Raw genomic sequence first — 17825 nt, forward strand, 5'->3', positions numbered from 1 at the left:
TCTTGTGCATTCTATATTATGAGTTGTCTTCTACATTTAGAGATGTTTTATGGAATGGCAAGGCCTCATTCTATCATCAGTCACACCGCTTTGACCCCACTCCACCACTCTTCCACATTCACTGCGCCCCCACCGCTCTACTGCCTCCCACCTCAGTTTACCCTTTCACCCTGCCACCTTAGCTCACCCTTACCCACCATCCTATTTCACCCCTAAAATTGGCATGCTTCCTTTAGAAGTCACAAACATTTCTGTAAATTAGTGTTTGCTGACACTTACATTAGCAGTGCAAATAGTAAAAAAAGACATCCGTGAAGCGCAGTTAAGAGAAGTCATTCTACTATGTCTATTACTAATGTTCTGATCCTGCAAACACTACCTGGCAAACATGTTTGGAATTACTACCTAAGTAGAGCCAAATATGTTCTGAATTCTTACCTATGAACGAAGCATGCATGGGAGAACTGTACGTTCCCAAACGATTGGCTTTGCTGATGCTTGCTCTAGTCATCTGCCCGGGTCATCGCCTGCATCACTGAGGTAAATGCTGCCATCCCAGACTCTTTTCACTTTTGCAGTGTCTGGGAGATGGACCACTCCCCTGGATGATGGAACTTTGGAAACAACATGTTTAGATTCCATCTTCTATCGTCCTGTCCCTTGCTTATGTGAGGGTTACAGAGAAAGTGTCCGAGGGCACAGCCTTGCCCATTGTGCCAGGGTCGAGTCACTGGAGACGCACATTGCATGGGACCACATTAGAAAGCTGTGCAGGAGAAGCCCATACTTTGTTTGAAGGCTAGCCGTCGAGGCATGCATAGAACAGAAAGGGCCGGCTGGTCAAAGGGGAAAGGTACTCACGATTAACAACTCCATCAAACGTGCACGGCAGGTCTGCATAAAGCGTCCGATCAGCACATGTTTGGGGGTGGGGGGAGGAGCACAGTGTGGGTGTAGGGGGCTGAAGCCTGTGCATAAGCGGGCGTTCAGTAGGATTTGCTCATTGGCGTTGCAGCACAATGCCCAGTGTGGCAAAACGATTGGCATGAGAGAGTAAACAGAGGCAGGAGCACACACTCACAGCATGCAGATGGTGTCTGGTAATGGAAAATAGAATGCCGTGTTGGAATGGAGACCTTCATTGGGGTCTTCTCTGTCGTCAAGCAAGAAGGTGTTTTCTTGTCACGATTGTTATTCATGTCATGTTTGGTACAGTGATAGCATCCATTGACTGTTTTGCATCGTGTCATGTTGCTGGCATGCATACAGGGCACACGAAGGCAGGGCACAGGGCCCAGGCATTCCCGTCAGGCAGGCCCCCTTCTCACATCCTAGTAATGAATGGCTTCAGGAACAAGCATTGGCAAAGCCAACAGTCTGGGCTTGTGTCTGATTGTTTGAAAGGCATTAGGCACCCGCTCTATTTGCCAGCTGTTGCATATATGATTTTGGTAAATGTGCTAATACAGTACTGCCAGTACATGTGCCTTCAATGGCGACACCTGGGAATAATGTTTGTACCTGAGCAAATGAGGCCATTGCCAGCTCTATGATATCCAAACCTAACACGTCATATTCCTTATGCCAATTTCTAGCGACGTCATTTCAATACCTGTATAATGATGTTAGTCATCAGATGGCAAGAGCTGGTGAAGGGTGTAAGCACATGGCCTTAATACCTATTCAAGAGCCAACACCTTTGGCTTTGCCAATGCTTGATGTTCCTGTTTGCAAAACGTGCTCCCTTCTTTGAATTGTAGCACAGATAACCCTAGATGCCTCGACCAAGGATGTACCAGAAACATCGCCCATGTTAGTTAGTGTGACTGCTGGGACAGTGTCGCTGAAAAGAACATTCGAAGTGTATGCTATGCGATATATGCTATGATAGTAAAGCGCTCAGCACATACCCTTATAATAATAATAATAATGCTCGGAGTTGCGTCATAGCCATGGGTACAAGGTATGCAAATTAGCATGGAACATGTAGCTGTCAGGGATGATGCACTGACTGAACAATGCCCGTGCTTCTGCCCATGTGTGCAGCTTTGTCATAGATGCAACGCATATGAAGCTAAACCAGAAGAACATGCCTTTGTGCCTCTGTGATGATGAGTGATTTTCTTGCAGCCATCGTGCCCCAGAGCTCAAGCGCCATCAGCCCAGTGCTGCCGGAAGTGGCCCTGGGCCTCGTGCCCTGCGGGGGCGCCTTGGGAAGTCCATGGACAGGCAGCGCAAGGTGCGGAAGGACCGTCTAAGCTGTGGTGATAAGCGCGGCCGCTCCGGCCTGGCACTGGGAGTTGAGCAGGCCTGCTCAACGACGCTGCGCAGGGGCGGGTCGCAGCACAGAAGAGACACGACTCACTCGGGCGGTGCTTAAACCCGGACTGGCGTCATACCACCAGTTCCGGTGATTCCTTTATTTTTACACTGTGTCACGTGACCGTGCCGTAGCCGGCACGTGACACCACACTCCTCCCCAACTTGGAGATGTTTTCTATTGCTGTTAGTAACAAACATTTCGGGCTGGTATGACACATGAACTGACACACTCTTTATATGTACATGGTCTCGCTCGCTGCATTCAAAGTTCATCTTGGTGTGAGTTGCTGACGGTAGATCCCGTCTACTACGTACCCTTGGAGGCGTGACAATGGTTTGGACCTTTCTCTCAGATGGTACCGGGTGCTTCTTTCCTTCGGTGGGTCTCCCTTGGGGGTCTCTGCTTCAGCTCTCTCTTCTTGCGGGTGTCGTCCATCTGAGATTCTTGGTGTGACAGGACTACCCGGTGGTGCTGGCATTCGGGGTGTGTGTGGTGTTCCTGCTTCACCCCTCGGAGTCGTTGGATGTTCTTCCCACAGTTCTGGGGGTACTTTCCAGAAGTGAGATATTTTTCTTGTTACTGTCTCTCCCCCTCGGGTAGCGGTGACCATGCTGTGATTAGTGGTACTAACTGTCCATGGTTGAAGCTCGAAGTTGAGTGCCAACTTCTTGGGTGGTGCTCGGTTTCTGATGATGACGGTGTCTCCTGGGGTCAGTTCCCTGTGGCAAGCTCGTCTGGCGACGCTTTCCTGTTCATTTCGCCTCAGCCTTGTGGCATCCATTGCTGGGATGTCCGGTTCCGGGGCTGTCCACTGTGGGTGTATAGGGAGTTCCGCTTGTATGGGTACTCCAAGCATGAGAGCGGCTGGGCTGATTCCCGTGGCGGAGTGCAGGGTTTGCCTGTGTGTTCTCAGAAACCGGTATACTACCTTCAACCACAGGCGTCTTTGCTCCTTGGCGATCCTGATGACTTTATTGACCCCATGAATCGTTCAGCATCTCCATTTGCTTGGGGCCATCTTGGGGTAATTCGTTGGTGTTTGACGTTTACTTCTTTGAGGTATTCGCGTAGTTCCTGACTGGTGAATGATGGTCCGTTGTCGCTCTTCACCTTTCTTGGAATTCCGTGAGTGGCGAATATCTTCTCTAGTGTGAGGATCGTGGTTTCGGCGTTAGTGGACGCCACGTGTTCCACTTCAGGATACCTGCTAAACTCGTCGATCACCACGAGTAAGTACCCTTCGCCGGCGATTGTGCAGTGGTCCATGCTGACTGCATCCCAGCGCTTGCAGCTTCTAGGGACACTGCTTATCGGTTCAGGGTTTTCAGGCCTTCTGGATGCTTGACAGGCCGCGCAGGATTCTACTAGCTCTACTACCCTTTGCTGCATGTTCTACACATCCTGGACTTAAGGTATGCGGTGGTCTTGATGATGCCTTGGTGTCCACTGTGAGCTAGTCGGAGGGCTCTCTCTTCAAGGGACTCGGGTAACACGATTCGGTGTCCTTTTAGCAGTAGCCCCTCCGGGGCCACCGAGAGTTTGTGCCTGATCCCGAACAGAGCTCTGAGTTTGACCTGTGCCGATGTTGTGCGTTGGGCCATCGACGTGTGGTAGCTCTTCCAATTCCCTGATTGGACAGCGGCGGTTGTGTGTTGTAGGATGGTGTCCGCTTCTGTCTCACACGCTACTTCTTGCAGAGTTAGGGCTCGCGATCTCGCGCAGGCGACTACCTGACAGACGTGCTCCTCCGTCTCTTTCGCGTGGCGTTGTTCATTGTCTGTAGCGGGTCTCGGGTGTCGGGACAGGTAGTCTGCCAGGTTGTCTGATCCGGGGCGATATTCAACTTCGATATTGTAAGGCTGTAGCTGCAGCATCCATTTATCTATGCGTGCAGGTGGATGAGGGGCAGAGCCTCGGAAGATTGGAATCAGAGGTTTGTGGTCTGAAAAGACTTTCGCCTGCTTGCCTAGCAGGTACACCTTGAAATGACGACACCCCCACAGGATGGCTAGGGCTTCCTTCTCAATGTGTGCATAATTCTGTTCGGGTTTTGTGAGAGCTCAACTGGCAAACGCGATGGGGAACACCTTCCCTTCGTTGTCAGTTTGTGTTAATACTGCTCCCAGGCCAACTGGGCTGGCATCAACGAGGAGTTCAGTCTGCCTTTCTAGGTTGAAGAAGGCCATGGTGGTGGAGACGGACAGAGTGTCTTTAATTTGTTGGAACGCTTGTTGATGAGTCGCGGACCACTCCCACTTTTGGTCTTTCTTTGTTAGATCTCTGAGTGGGCTTGCAATGCTGGCGAGGTCAGGAATGAACCGTGCGCAGTAGGTCGCCATCCCCATGAAACTCCTCACCTCTGAGGCTGATTGAGGTGCCTTGGTGTCCTTTATGTCTTGTACTTTCGACGGGTCAGGGGACACACCTTCTACACTGAAAATGTAGCCAAAGAAACATAGTTCGTCTTTGTCGAATTCGCACTTTTAAGTGCCCGCCTCAGGTGTTCTCGTTAGCACTCGTCCAGTGTAGGCCTATCACGCTGTGAGGCAACCCCTTTAGTAAGGACCCCCACAAAGTGCGGCCATGCGCCCAGATATTGAGCTGCAGCACACCAGCGTCCCCAATTCCTGAGTTATCACTACCAGACTCGTGTGTGCTTGGTACAGCAACACAGCCGTGTTTAATGGCATTGCACAATACATTTGATTGTTACATGTTGAAGTTACAATGTTCACGTACCGGATTTAGCGTAATGTTCTTTTAGGAATTAATGGAATGGCCCTCACAGATGGCTTTTTTATAGTAGTTATCGCGCGCTTTAAACCTAATTCCACCCTGCGGGCAATATTAAAGAGACATCAAATTGCTAGTATGTAAGGCAATATACCCGATTAGTGGGTCCTTTAGCTCCGGCTTTTCAGCCACATTGTGACTTAGGAATTGTTTTTGCCTCGTGATTACCAATCAAAATATTGGGCCAAGTTGGATGAAAATACAATTTAAATTGTTTTAATGATTCTGTGAAGGATATCAAGAGTATGAAATGAACACAATAGCAGTGCCTTGATATGAATTTAAATAACTGTTGGAAAACAGCACAAGAATCATTTAAATGACGGCCTTGTTGAGCCAGTTGAGAGCATGTATTACTAGGTTGGCATACCTAGATTTTTTGTTTTCAGAATTTTTGTGGATCCTGGTGACTTAGGATCGACTTTGACCTGATAGCTCCTCTTAATTTGGAATCTTTTTTTATATTACAAAGAAGAATTTTTGATGAACTTGTAACGTGGTGCCCGCCTCTTCCCCTTTTTTCATTTAGCTCCTTGCCATTTCCGCTCTGGGTTAACGGCTGATCCTCTTGGATACCAGGGACCTCATTTTATTGAGCCGTGTTATTCGGCTTCAGGGGCACAAACATGTAGGTGGCTCCCCGCTGCGGAATTTGAGTCATTTTCATGGAGGAGTGCAAACGTGCAGGGCAAAAGGCACCATGCAAGACGAGTAAACAATGGATACCTATGAGGTCCGCCTGCTTCTTGTTCAAGCCGTATGAAAATGTATGCTGGAGCAAATGCTGGGAGTATTTGTATGGCAGAGAGGAAGGGAGCTGAGGAAACGCAAGTGTTCTGCCCCATGTCTATGCGATACAAATGCATAAAAATGTGGCATGACCCGAGAAACATGCTATGCAAGGCTTTGACGTATGTTTCCTACATTACGACCCGTCCAAAATTAGCCACGTGTTTTGTCTGCTTCATAACTGGTGTCCCACAAAGTGTTGTTTCTGTGCACTCATATGTTACACCCAAAATGTTTAACGAACTAAAGAAACGTTGGAATTGTACGTGATAATCTCAGCGTGTTTTACTGATTGCTGCAATGGAAAAAATACGTATTTCCACAAATGTGTGGTGTTTCACCGTGATATGCTCTTATGACCTTAATATTCAGAGTTGTTCATATTGCAATGATTGTATCATGGTTTATAGTGTCTTTTAACAAAGCACTATATACAAAGAAAACATAGATCTGAACAACTCTAAAATGGGCACCATGTATCCTATGGTATTCCGCCATTTTGAATTGGATTTTCAAACAGTGGCTGTCAATCAATTTGCACTGACATAATCACACTCGTATGATTGATGAGGGGTTGTATTTAGGATGTCAACTTCTTTGGGCTCGCAACCTCTTTAGTAATTGGTATAGGGGTGCTGTGTGTGTGTGAAAATAGTTTTCGGAGGAACCACTACCCCACCTCCGAGGTTGAACATAGATTTGTTGCTTTCACACATGAACTGCGCCACAAAAGTTATGGTTTGATTTTAAATTGTAGTTCTATGCTTCACAAAAGGTTATGCTTTTTAACACCATCTCCCGAAGGAGAGCCCTTTGCTGATGACACCTGTTTCAGCTCCTCAGCCTTTTTCAAATCAGGGCATTTATCACGTAAAGTCCAATAATTGAAAATTCCAAATTGGATGAGGTCTTTGTTCTTTAAAGAATCCTGGGTTTGAATCCCACCTGAAAAGTGCTGTCTGCAGACTCCACGCATCGGCTTCAGTATTGCGAATTATTTGACTTATGTGAATATGTCGTAAATGCCCTGATTTGAAAAAGGCTGAGGAGCTGTAACATGTGTCATCAACAAAGGGCTCTCCTTCGGGAGATGGTGTTAAAAAAAACAACCTTTTGTGAACCATAAAACTACAATTTGAAATCAAACCATAACTTTTGTGGCGCAGTTCATGTGTGAAAGCAACAACTCTATGATCACACTCGGTGTCTGGTGTTAAGATGGTGCGTGACCACTCCATGCATAGCTGATAAGGCAATAATAAATGTGGTCATCTATAACGCTTACTCCACAAAGACACTATTTTAAAGATAGAATACCACTTGTCCATATGTTTAATGGCTGGCGTAGAAATCTCTATGTTTTGGCTAGACTGGAGGGACAGCAGGAAGAGTTGAGGTCGTCTATTTCGTCTCTTCCACAGGCCGCAGTACAGTATCCTGCAGAAAGCCATCCAGGCATACCGGCTGTTGATCACAGACCTCCGGGCTCAGGGAGCTCTTCTCAAGACCACAAAGGCCAAAGAGAGGGCGCAGCCGGCTGTGATCAAGGACTACATCCGGAAGGCAGCGATGGAGGCTGACCCGGAAGATCTGCATGCCGCCCGTAGACAGGTGAGAGAAGTCGAGGGCCGCACAGCTGCGGGTTTCTCTGAATGTGATATGTGAGGTTTGGGATGTGGTATTTATTGTTCCATTAGATGGATCAGTGTTGGCAGAATGTCCTTGTAAATCTGCAAAGGTATATGCGGGGGGTTTGTTCCCCGGACTGAAGCATCAGAGAAGTTCAAGTCAACTTTGTGAAAGTGAAAGGCGTGGTCAGCGCTATTCTCCTGGTCATGAATCTTTGGTCTCTGAACCTCGTTGTAAAAACGTGTGTTTTGTTTGTTGGATGATGCTGTGACCTCTGCATGTCCTCTGGAATCTGCAGTGGTGTACTCTCAGAATGGCTTGTGAAAGCTGCAGTATGAATGCCGATGCAGACTGCCTTACTAGAGCACAAGAACCTGAGCTGGAAAGTCTCTAACACCAAGGGTCAGGCTCACACTGGCCTACAGGGCAATGCCCGAGCCAAAAGCGCAAAATGCTGGCGTGGGCCAGTTTCCTGGTAATAGTGGGCCACGTTTTGGGACAATTTGGGTCAGTTTGATGAGTTGCTTCACTCTGCAGCTAGTGGCTTTGATCAGTGTTGCTGAATAAATATTCTTTAAAATGCACAATTTGCATCACATGTTATCAAAAAGTCGCCCGCTGGGTACCATTCAAACAGTCTTCCACAAAAGGAATGCATTGCCATTTGCAACTGTGGGCCACTTTTTTATTGGTGCCCGAGATAATGTTATGCCCCAGTGCGACCCTGCCAAGGGTACACTACTGTAAATCGAGCATGAGGGTGAATGGGAGCAGCGTCTCATGTCTCTGCTCAGAGCCTTTTTGTCCTGGTGTGCGGTTTCCTTTTGTGCATGTGCAGTGTTACACTGCGGCGTTCCTCTCACACTGTGTCACAGGCTCCTTGCTCACGCCGAACATCTCTAACACTCATTGTAAGCTGCTGTTTATCTCCTTTTCTTTCAGAAACCTCTTTGCCAATGTTTATGGACACATGTCCAAGTCCTTCACTCTGCATGACAGTTTTTTCTCTCGTGTGGATCTTCTTGAAGATATTGCAATAGTTACGTCATCTTCGATCTCCATAGTAACTGTATGGAGAGGACCACACAAGTGTGCACCTTCGTGAAAATGATTCCCTCTGGTCAAAGTTCTTCCTTTTCACTCCACGCTGGAAAAGTGAGGAATAAAACTTAGACAAAATCACCTTTAATTTTCACCGTTTTAGTGGAAAAGTGTGAATGCTGCCTGTAAGGTAAAGTTTTTAGGCAGCATTTACAATGGATTGCTATGGTGGTAAATTCAGGCAGATTTCATAGGAATTCATTGCATTAATGCCAGCATGAAAATCAATGCTGTCCTTAATGCACTCGCATTTGTATGGTAGAGCAGGAAATGGAGGCAGACACTTTATGTCCTCCTCACGCTCCAACTCCACCATACAAATGCACCAAAAGTAGTCGGATCAGAAAAATGGTGCTAATCACAATTACCGCCATATTCTTCTGATCCGATGCATGTGCAACATTATCCCAAGCGTGTTTCTCTTCAGAGAGGACTCCCTGAATAGGGTTTTGTGATGTACTTGTCAAAATAGTCATAGTATAGGGTTGAACTCAGCTGAGTATATAAATAGGTGTAAGATAGCTCCAAGTAGGGAAGGGATTCTTCAAAGTTGCAACTTCTTAAAAAGGCCTATTAAAAGAACTCAACAGCAAACTCAAGTATTTAATTTCTGGATTATCAACTGGAAAGTTACTATAATTTCTGCCAAGAAATCATTGTTCCCAGCTCTTTGAGGAGGAACTCAGGTATTAGTTGTAACTTGGGTTCAGGAGTGTCAGGGATGGCTGGCTGAGTAGTAAATAGGAAGAGTATGTACATAGAATTAACATTGTGGTTGCCCAAGTCAAGATGGAGAGAAAGAAACTTAATCTGATTGGTTTGAGGAACAATGCTATGTTTGGTTTGTCTGATTGGTGGAAAGGATAATGGTAGGATTCTTGGGAGGTGAGCAAGATTCTAAACTGCCTTTCATCCAAAGTAATTCAGTGGCTGGTTGTATTTTAGTTAAGCTCCTTAAGTAAGGCCTTTCAGAGTTCAGAAGATTTACTAAAGAAGTAAGAAAATCGTTTGCTGAGCCAGAGAGATCAAGAAGACACCAGGTGGGATTGTTCCTTTTAAAAGCTTAAAGATTTTCACAGTGAACTTCCATTGTTTATCAGAAACTTAAAGAGTTAGAAGTTTAAAGCTTACTGAGAGAATGAACGTTTACAGTTTATTTACAATAAGGAGAAAACAATTGAAAAGACTGCGTGCTAGTTTTAAAGTTGTAAAATGTGCGAAATGTGTTTCAAGACTGTTTAACATGCGCGCAAGTCTTCATGACTTCAGCAACGTCGTTGGGAGCACGTGCGTATGAGAGCGCGTGTTGGATTGCGATAGAGCGCGAGTCCATATCAACTGAGCGCCAGTGGTTTTTGGCGCGTGTATATTTTTCACGTGAGCGACGTTACGTAAGAGAGCACGTGTAGGATTGCGGTAGAGCGCAAGTCCATATTAACTGAGCACGAGTAGTTTTAGCGTGTGTTTCAGTTGGCGATTGCGCGCATAGTTTTTTCAGAGCGTGCACATGTTTCCTGTACGCGCGGGACTGTTTAAGTGCGCGTGTTTCACGTGCACGTGAATTTGTTAAAGTGCGCGTGTTTCACGTACATGTGAATTGTTAAAAATGCGTGTTTCACGTACGCGTGTATTTGTTAAAGTGCACGTGTAATTTTTAGCACAAGGACAATTTTTCACGTTTTGTGATTTCGCGTGTTAATCGCATGAATGCAGTGAGAATTCAATACTTCAAGAAAGACTGTATTTCTCAAGAGTATTTGGAAATGAAAATTTTATGGAGCTAAGTGAACTTAAAGTCAAAGAAGAATATCTAAGGTTGTAAGGTGTTTGCAAGAGTCATCTTCTTCAGAATATTAAAGAGACTGGAATGGCTAGTGACAATATACACCGAAACATTACAAATGTTTTCAGGATATTCTCTACAGACAATTAACCTCTAAGTTCTAAACAGAGGTGTAAGAGGTAAAGAAGTTAGAGTTGTTTTAAAAAGAATAATTTAGAGAAAAAGGTTTACACTGATGTATAAGTAACCAAGTGTGTTTGTTACTACAGATACCAGAGCCTACCAGAAGGTTGCAGGGCTGCAGTGTCTCCGTTGTTATTTTATCCAAATTCCCCTTTCCCTTTCCTGCGGTTTTCAGCTCAGCTTTCACTTTAGGGTTGAGAGGTGAATTCTTGGTGAGGGTCTGTGGGGCCAGCATCAGCTCCTGTGGAATTCAGTCAAGCCGGACCCTGACAAGGAGGGAGTGATCAGTGAAAGAGAGTTCAAATAATCCATGAATCTTGTGTTTTCTCACCCTGTGCAGATTTCCACCAAAGTTAAAGACAGAAATCTGTTGTTTGTTATTTTCTCCACTTCCTCTTTCCCTCAGAGGTGTTTCAGATCAGATTCAGTTGTTAACCAAATGCCTTTGTGGGTCTGCAGGGTTCAGCAGCTCCTGCAGACCAAGGTATACAGGACCAGACAAGAGGGCGCCCAAGAAGAGGCGCCTGGGTGGTAACTGCATCATCCCTCCTCCACCAAAGAGCCCCTTGTTGGTTTGGTTAGTAGTCAACACCAAGGGAGGGGTCTGGTGCATCAGGTAGAGGCGTCCATGCGTCCCTGGCAGCTGCAGAAAAGGGTGGAACATTACAGCGGAAACTGCTTATCAAGCTCCTTCGTCAAGCAGTCGATGCCCCGGAGGGCACAACCCAGATTCAGATTCCACTCCTGGCATACCACCGCCAGTGTTTGACCCCGCTGGATCTCACAATGCAAGCCTGCACCCTGAAATCCCACGGGAGACCACCACTGTGCCAGTGACCCACGCCAAAGTGGCACACACACACCCCTGGATCTGTCCCCCCCACCGACGATGATGAATCTGCCGGATGTGGTGGCACACTGGAAAAAGTTGGAAGCTGCTACCACTGACATACTGGCGCCGGCTGGATTTGGTCCATGTTGTTGTCATCTCTTGGCCATCCTCCTTGTCCTGATGACCACCATCAGCCTGTGGCTTTGGTACTTTGGTGTATTTTTAGTTTGAACTTTTAGCAAAGAAAACACTATCACCCTGACACCGAACTGTGAACCTTTGAACTCTACCAGACCCTCTGAGAACTTTGGAACTTTGACTTTTGTCCACCTACAGAACTGCCGCCTACAAACTCTTGGACTACCGGGTTCCTAGCTGTGGGCATGCCACACCCCACCAACGTCCTGTGAATTGACCCTTATTCATCGACCACTATGCAGAACAAGGGGGTGTAGCATTGGTCAGGCTCTCTGGAACTCTGAGTGTGTCCATTATGTTGGGTTATGTGACTACTGTTGTTATTCTAATTGGACCATTGGTGTGTTTCTGTCTCACTGTAATTGCTGCTTTCCACACGACGTGTCATGAAAACAATGGTCCATCTGCTCATCCCTGGGTTCACAGTAAGAACACCTACCTGCATCTCACCTGGCAGTATGCCTGCATCTTTAACATTACCGACTGTTGGGTATGGGCATACTTACCTCATGACTTGTCCTCTAAGTTTCCCATAGCCCCCATTTCCTTCCAATGGAGCGATGTATGCCTAGAGCTCAAGCTGGTTACCTAACCCCCTGGCTCTGGACATTGCAGTGACACACACTCCCAGTTAGGATTTACAAGTCCTCCTAATTTCCCCACTCCTAACCAGGTGCTTAACAAGCCAGCCTCCCTCCACCTCTCTGCTCAGTGTGAGAAACCTGAAGGTGTCTCCCAGTCCCCGGGGGTCTGTCATCCAGGTGGCCAGGACACGGCCATCGCTATTGGATCCAGTTCCTGGAGGTGGACTAGTGACGGAGGATCACCTTGATGGGGTGGTCCTCAGGGAGTGGAAGTGGGAAACGATGGGTGAGATACGGTATCCACCTTCTTGTAACACCTTTTTCCCAACCTACCACGTAGGATACTCAAACACTCAACCCCTTTGCCCCCCCTTTTCCAACATGAACACATTCGCACACCACGAAAGACAATGGACAAACACCAAAACCGTTTACCTGACATGTTCCAACATCAGGGTCAGGCAAAGTCAGGCAATTGACAGGGATCACACACACCTGATGGCCCTTTCCCTTCCCCACCAGGATAAAAGGTGGAGCACGAGAGCACAAGACGAGCAAGGCAGACTACACGATGAGGCAGCTACCCAGGCACAGCAGTTCAAGAGGAGGAGAAAGGCGGCGAGAACCGAAAGGCCGACAAGGAGAGAAGCAACCTTGCCCTTTCCAACCCAGACCCGTGAGACCTCAGTGGAAGGAATCGTAAGACCATGAACAATAGCTCAGGTGTGTTGCAGCAAATGTCAACGGTACACGGACCGTGCCTACGCTGATAAGCAGGAACAAGGGAAACGCCTGCAACCATGGTACCGGCCTTGACTCCAGATAATAGGAAAGCCAAACGGTTCCTCAAAGCCGGTGAGTCAAGGGGAGAACCAATAAGAAACCGGACTGTGTTGAATGAAAGTCGTAAATTGGCACATTGAGGAAAGTTCAAAGAACTGTAAATTGTTAGAACTGTAATATTGAGAAGTGAAGACCAGCTGCAGAGGGGATAGGCACCACATGGGTGCTCACTCGAGAGACTCTGGCTGATCCCATGTTCATTGAAACTGCTGATACTAGAAGGCGTAGGAGAGCCGCCAAGAAAGGTCAAAGTGGTCGTACAGGGGTCTAGCAAAATCCCTGTACAGTCAAAAGTCTTTGACTGACAACAGACCTTTGAGAATGCAAGCAAACTGAATCCTGCATCAAGAGAAACAAAAAGGAAATGTAAAGTGGCAAGAGTAAACATGACAGAGGGATGCCAATAAAGAGGGGCGAAGTCTAAAGTCTCAGAAAAAAGTGTGTTGACAAACGTGAACCCTGGCAGACGGAGGTCCACAGGGAACTGTTTAAAAAGACATTAAGATATGTGAATGCCACAGAGAAAATATCTTTGCAAAAGTCAGAGTGAACCCAAAGGAGGGAGGCAAATGTTCGAAAAGTATCTGCGCCCAGAAGAGGTAGATACTGAGGTGAGAAGCCATCGCCCCAACGACACGTGAATGCAATTGAGAAGTCATTTTGAATATAAACTGGAGTGAATCCGACGGGAGGGAGGCTGATATTCGAGATGGGTCTTCGCCCAGAAGAGGGGAATCCAGGGGTGAATAATCCTCATTTCAAGTGTAAATCAGAAAGGAACTTTTTGCTTATAATTGAAACTATCAGGCCCTCAGAAGCAAGAAAGTCAATCATCGAAGGTCCTGATAGTGATAGGAACTGTTTGTGGGTCTAAGCCCAGAAGATGGGGATCTAAGGGTGAAAAGCCATCACCCAACATACTTTTGAAAGCAACTCTTTGTTTGTTATTTTTGGAGGCTATCAGCTCCTCTGAGGCAAGAGACTTTTTGAAAAAAAGACACTTAACCACCAAAGGTACTGATAACCAAAGCTGGAACTGTTGTCTTGTGCTGACAAAGCTTGAGCGTGTGCTGTTCCCAGAAGGGACACCTTACCCCATGCTCAAAACATGGGTAAGGGAGACCCCTGGCTACCTCATCCTGACTTATCATTTGTGAACACTTCTTTCTTTCTTGTGAATCCTATCCCACACTCTTTTTGGTATTTAGTTGTAAGAATTGGCAATAGGTTTTTTTAGTATAGGCCCTTTCATTTTGACAAGATGCCACTAGGACTGCCTTATTTTGATTTGATGGTCATAGCGTGCTCCCATCTTAGATTTAGGTTTAGTTTAGGTGTTTTTGCACCCTACCTATACAGTTTAATAAACACCCTTGAACTGTGATCACTTGTGTCTGTCTATTCTTGATACCATGCCTTCCTTACATATGGTGTCAGCGGTGGGATGTGATTCAACTGATAAAAATTGAAACCCATTCTAATAATTGTGGTACCACCAGTAAGGGAAAACAAGATAGTTAATCTCTTTGATTCTGACCGCATATCCACACTAAAAGAGGTGCTGTTCTCCCAATTGCGTACCCCACCTGGTCAACAGGATCTGTTCTTTATGACCCAAGTGTTGCTAGATACCCTTCCTCTCTCTCATTACCGCATACAACCGTGGGAGCGGATAATTCTAAAAGTTTGACCGGTTTCTTCCTTCATCCGACCTAGTGCCCTGAATCCACCTCCTCCGAACCTTTTTTTTTTGGTACTCAATCATATCCCTGGCGGGACCATCACATTTAGGGATAAATCCACTGCAACCCATTACTTCGACAGACTCCGAGTTGGAAGACTCAGACGATTTCAAGACCTTATCCAGCGGCATTGAAAGCTGCTTCCTTTCTGATTCAGAACCATTCACAGAAGGAACCCTTACACCACCAGAAGGAATGGCAGATTTAGCCAATGTTATCGCCCATTTAGCGGCCCATCAGATACAGGCTGAAATTAGACTTCAAGAAAATGTATCTAAGCTAATTGTACTACAAACAAGGCCCTCACTACCAGAGGCAGTGCTCCAACCCTATCTGGAAGGCGAAGATTTAGGAAAACATTTTCTAAACTTCGAACGCCTAGCTGAACAACTAGGATGGGAAGAAAACTTTAAAAGATGCTATTTAGCCCCTTTCCTGAAGGGCGAACTACACACGTCCTATCAGCTACTTAATTTTTCCCAAGGAGCCACCTTTCGATCCATCAAAGAAGGCCTGCTTAAAAGAGTGGGGCAAACCTTCAATTCTTATCGGCAGAAATTGATGGCCATTAGATTGTACCCCAGAGAAACCCACTTAGAAATGGGTAAACGTGTAAAAAACACAGTGGCCCTCTGGATTAGTGATAAATCATTAAAAGAACTGACAGAAATGCTAACTTTAGAACAACTCACTAACTCCTTACCCCCTTTTTTTTTTTTTACAGAAGATCGTTCTGCAACTAAATTGACCTACCCTAGCCATAGCTATAGAAACTGCACAAAACCATTCTGATGCAGCTAAACATTTCCACTCGGGCCATCATTGGGAGGAACAGAAGGATCATAAACCTGCCCAACAACTTCCAACTCAGGGGATAGATAAACCATGAGGGTTGTTTCGAAGTAAGAAAGGCTTGACAAGAGAGAGTGTGGAGATCAGGAAGACTGATTTGAAAACCAAAGATGAAGGTAGAAGAGAGTATGTAAAAGGAGGCAAACCACATCCTCCAGTCTGTTTCTCCTGCAGAGAAACAGGACAATTAGCTAGACACTGCTCCAAAGAATATAAAGGATGAACCCATGGAAATAGAGTGTTTAAGGGGCCAACAGTGGGAAGAACCTGAGGAAAAACTAGAGACTGTAAGCATCTGTCTATGTCAGGCTCCTACCGATTTTTCCTAAGAAAAAGCTTGGATAAACGGGAGACAAGTACGGGCCTTAATTGACTCAGGGAGTAAACAAACGGCTATACGAGCTGATTTGGTTTCAATAAAAGCCCTAGGTGATGTAACCCTAATCAGAGTTACATGTGAACACAGAGACAACAAAGTGTACCCTAAAATACCTGTACGCATTGAAATTTGGGATGAATCATGGGAAGTACCATCAGCCATCATTCGAGGACTCCCTGAAGAAATTATTCTAGGGAGGGGGTTCCCCACATTCTCTACGCTTTTACAAGATACTCCACCTCCTTATGGGGATTTTCTACCCCAGAGTTCTTGGCAGGCAAACTATTGCTCCCAAAACTCTTCCATATGGGATTGGGAAAAGTCTGAACCTATAAAGTCCACCATAGATCCTAATTCCCAATTCATAGGTTATTGCAGAGAGACCAGTACAACTACCCCACTTCCACCTATAACAACCAAAACTGATCAGTGGAATATGTGTGAATTTATGGACATCTCTCATCCCTGTTCTCTTCCCGGTATTAACAACGTAGGACCTAGGCAAAGAACAGGCATATCTACCTCGCATAGGGGAAGGGTATGTGAGAAACCTGAAGGTGTCTCCCTGATCAGTCCCCGGGGGTCTGTCATCCAGGTGGCCAGTACACGGCCATCACTATTGGATCAAGTTCCTGGGGGTGGACTAGTGAGGGAGGATCACCTGGATGGGGGGGCCCTCAGGGAGTGGAAGTGGGACACCAGCGGGTGAAACCTGTATCCCCCTTCTTGTAACACCCTTTTCCCAACCTACCACGTAGGTTGGTATACTCAAACACTCTACCCTCCCCACCTTTTCCGACAATAACACTTTCGCACACCATGAAAGACAACGGGCAAACACCAAAGCAGTTTACCTGACATGTCCCAACACCAGAGTCAGGCAAAGTCAGGAAATTGACCGGGATCACACACACCTGATGGCCCTTTCCCTTCCCGCCCGGGATAAAAGGTGGAGCCACGAGAGCACAAGACGAGCAAGGCAGACGGCACAACGAGACAGCTACCCAGGCACAGCAGTTCAAGAGGAGGAGAAAGGTGGCGAGAACCAAAAGGCTGACAAGGAGAGAAGCTACCTTGCCCTTTTCCGACCCAGACCCACGAGACCTTTGTGGTAGGAATCCTAAGTCAGTGAACAATAGCTCAAGCATGTTGCAGCAGATGTCAACGGTACACCGAGCGTGCCTATGCCGATAAGCAGGACCGGGGGAGATGCCTGCTACCATGGTACCAGCCTTGACCCGAGCAAGCCACGCTGTTCATCACAGCCAGTGAGTCAAGGGGAGAACCAATAAGAAACCAGACTGTGTTTAATGAAAGTAACAAAGTGGCACATTAAGGAAAGTTCAAAGAGCTGCAAATTGTTAAAACTGGAAAATTGTTAACGGAAGATTAGCTGCAGAGGGGATCAGCAACATGTGGGTGCTCACTCGAGAGACTCTGGTTGAACCTGTGTTGATTGAAACTACTGATACCAGAAGGCCATAGGAGAGCAGCTAAGAAAGGTCAAAGTGGTCATACAGGGGTCTAGCAAAATCCCTGTACAGTCGAATGTCTTTGACCGACAAACCTTTGACAACGCAAGGGAACTGAATCCTGCATCAAGAGAAAGCAAAAGAAAATGTAAAGTGGCAAGAGTAAACCCAAGGGAGGGATGCCAATAAAGAGGGGCAAAGTCTAATGTCTCAAGAAACAGTGTGTTGAGAAAAGTGAACCCGGCAGAGGGAGTTCCACAGGGAACTGTTTTAAAAGACATTAAGATTTGTGAATGCCACAGAGAAAATATCTTTGCAAAAG

The 17825-nt window shown here is 46.4% G+C and overlaps 1 protein-coding gene across 1 annotated transcript in view; it reads left to right on the top strand.

Moving 5' to 3' along the window:
- The window catches only part of LOC138582004 (sperm-associated antigen 4 protein-like), a 381361-nt gene that overhangs the window by 225140 nt on the left and 138396 nt on the right, over window positions 1–17825 (top strand). The window contains exon 6 of the mRNA XM_069652897.1: window positions 7327–7516. Within this exon, the coding sequence (XP_069508998.1) occupies window positions 7327–7516 (190 nt within the window). The remainder of the gene's footprint in view (window positions 1–7326; window positions 7517–17825) is intronic.

The sequence above is a fragment of the Ambystoma mexicanum genome, chromosome 3q, assembly GCF_040938575.1.
Source record: "Ambystoma mexicanum isolate Mex_15411 chromosome 3q, UKY_AmexF1_1, whole genome shotgun sequence".
NCBI lineage: Eukaryota > Metazoa > Chordata > Amphibia > Caudata > Ambystomatidae > Ambystoma > Ambystoma mexicanum.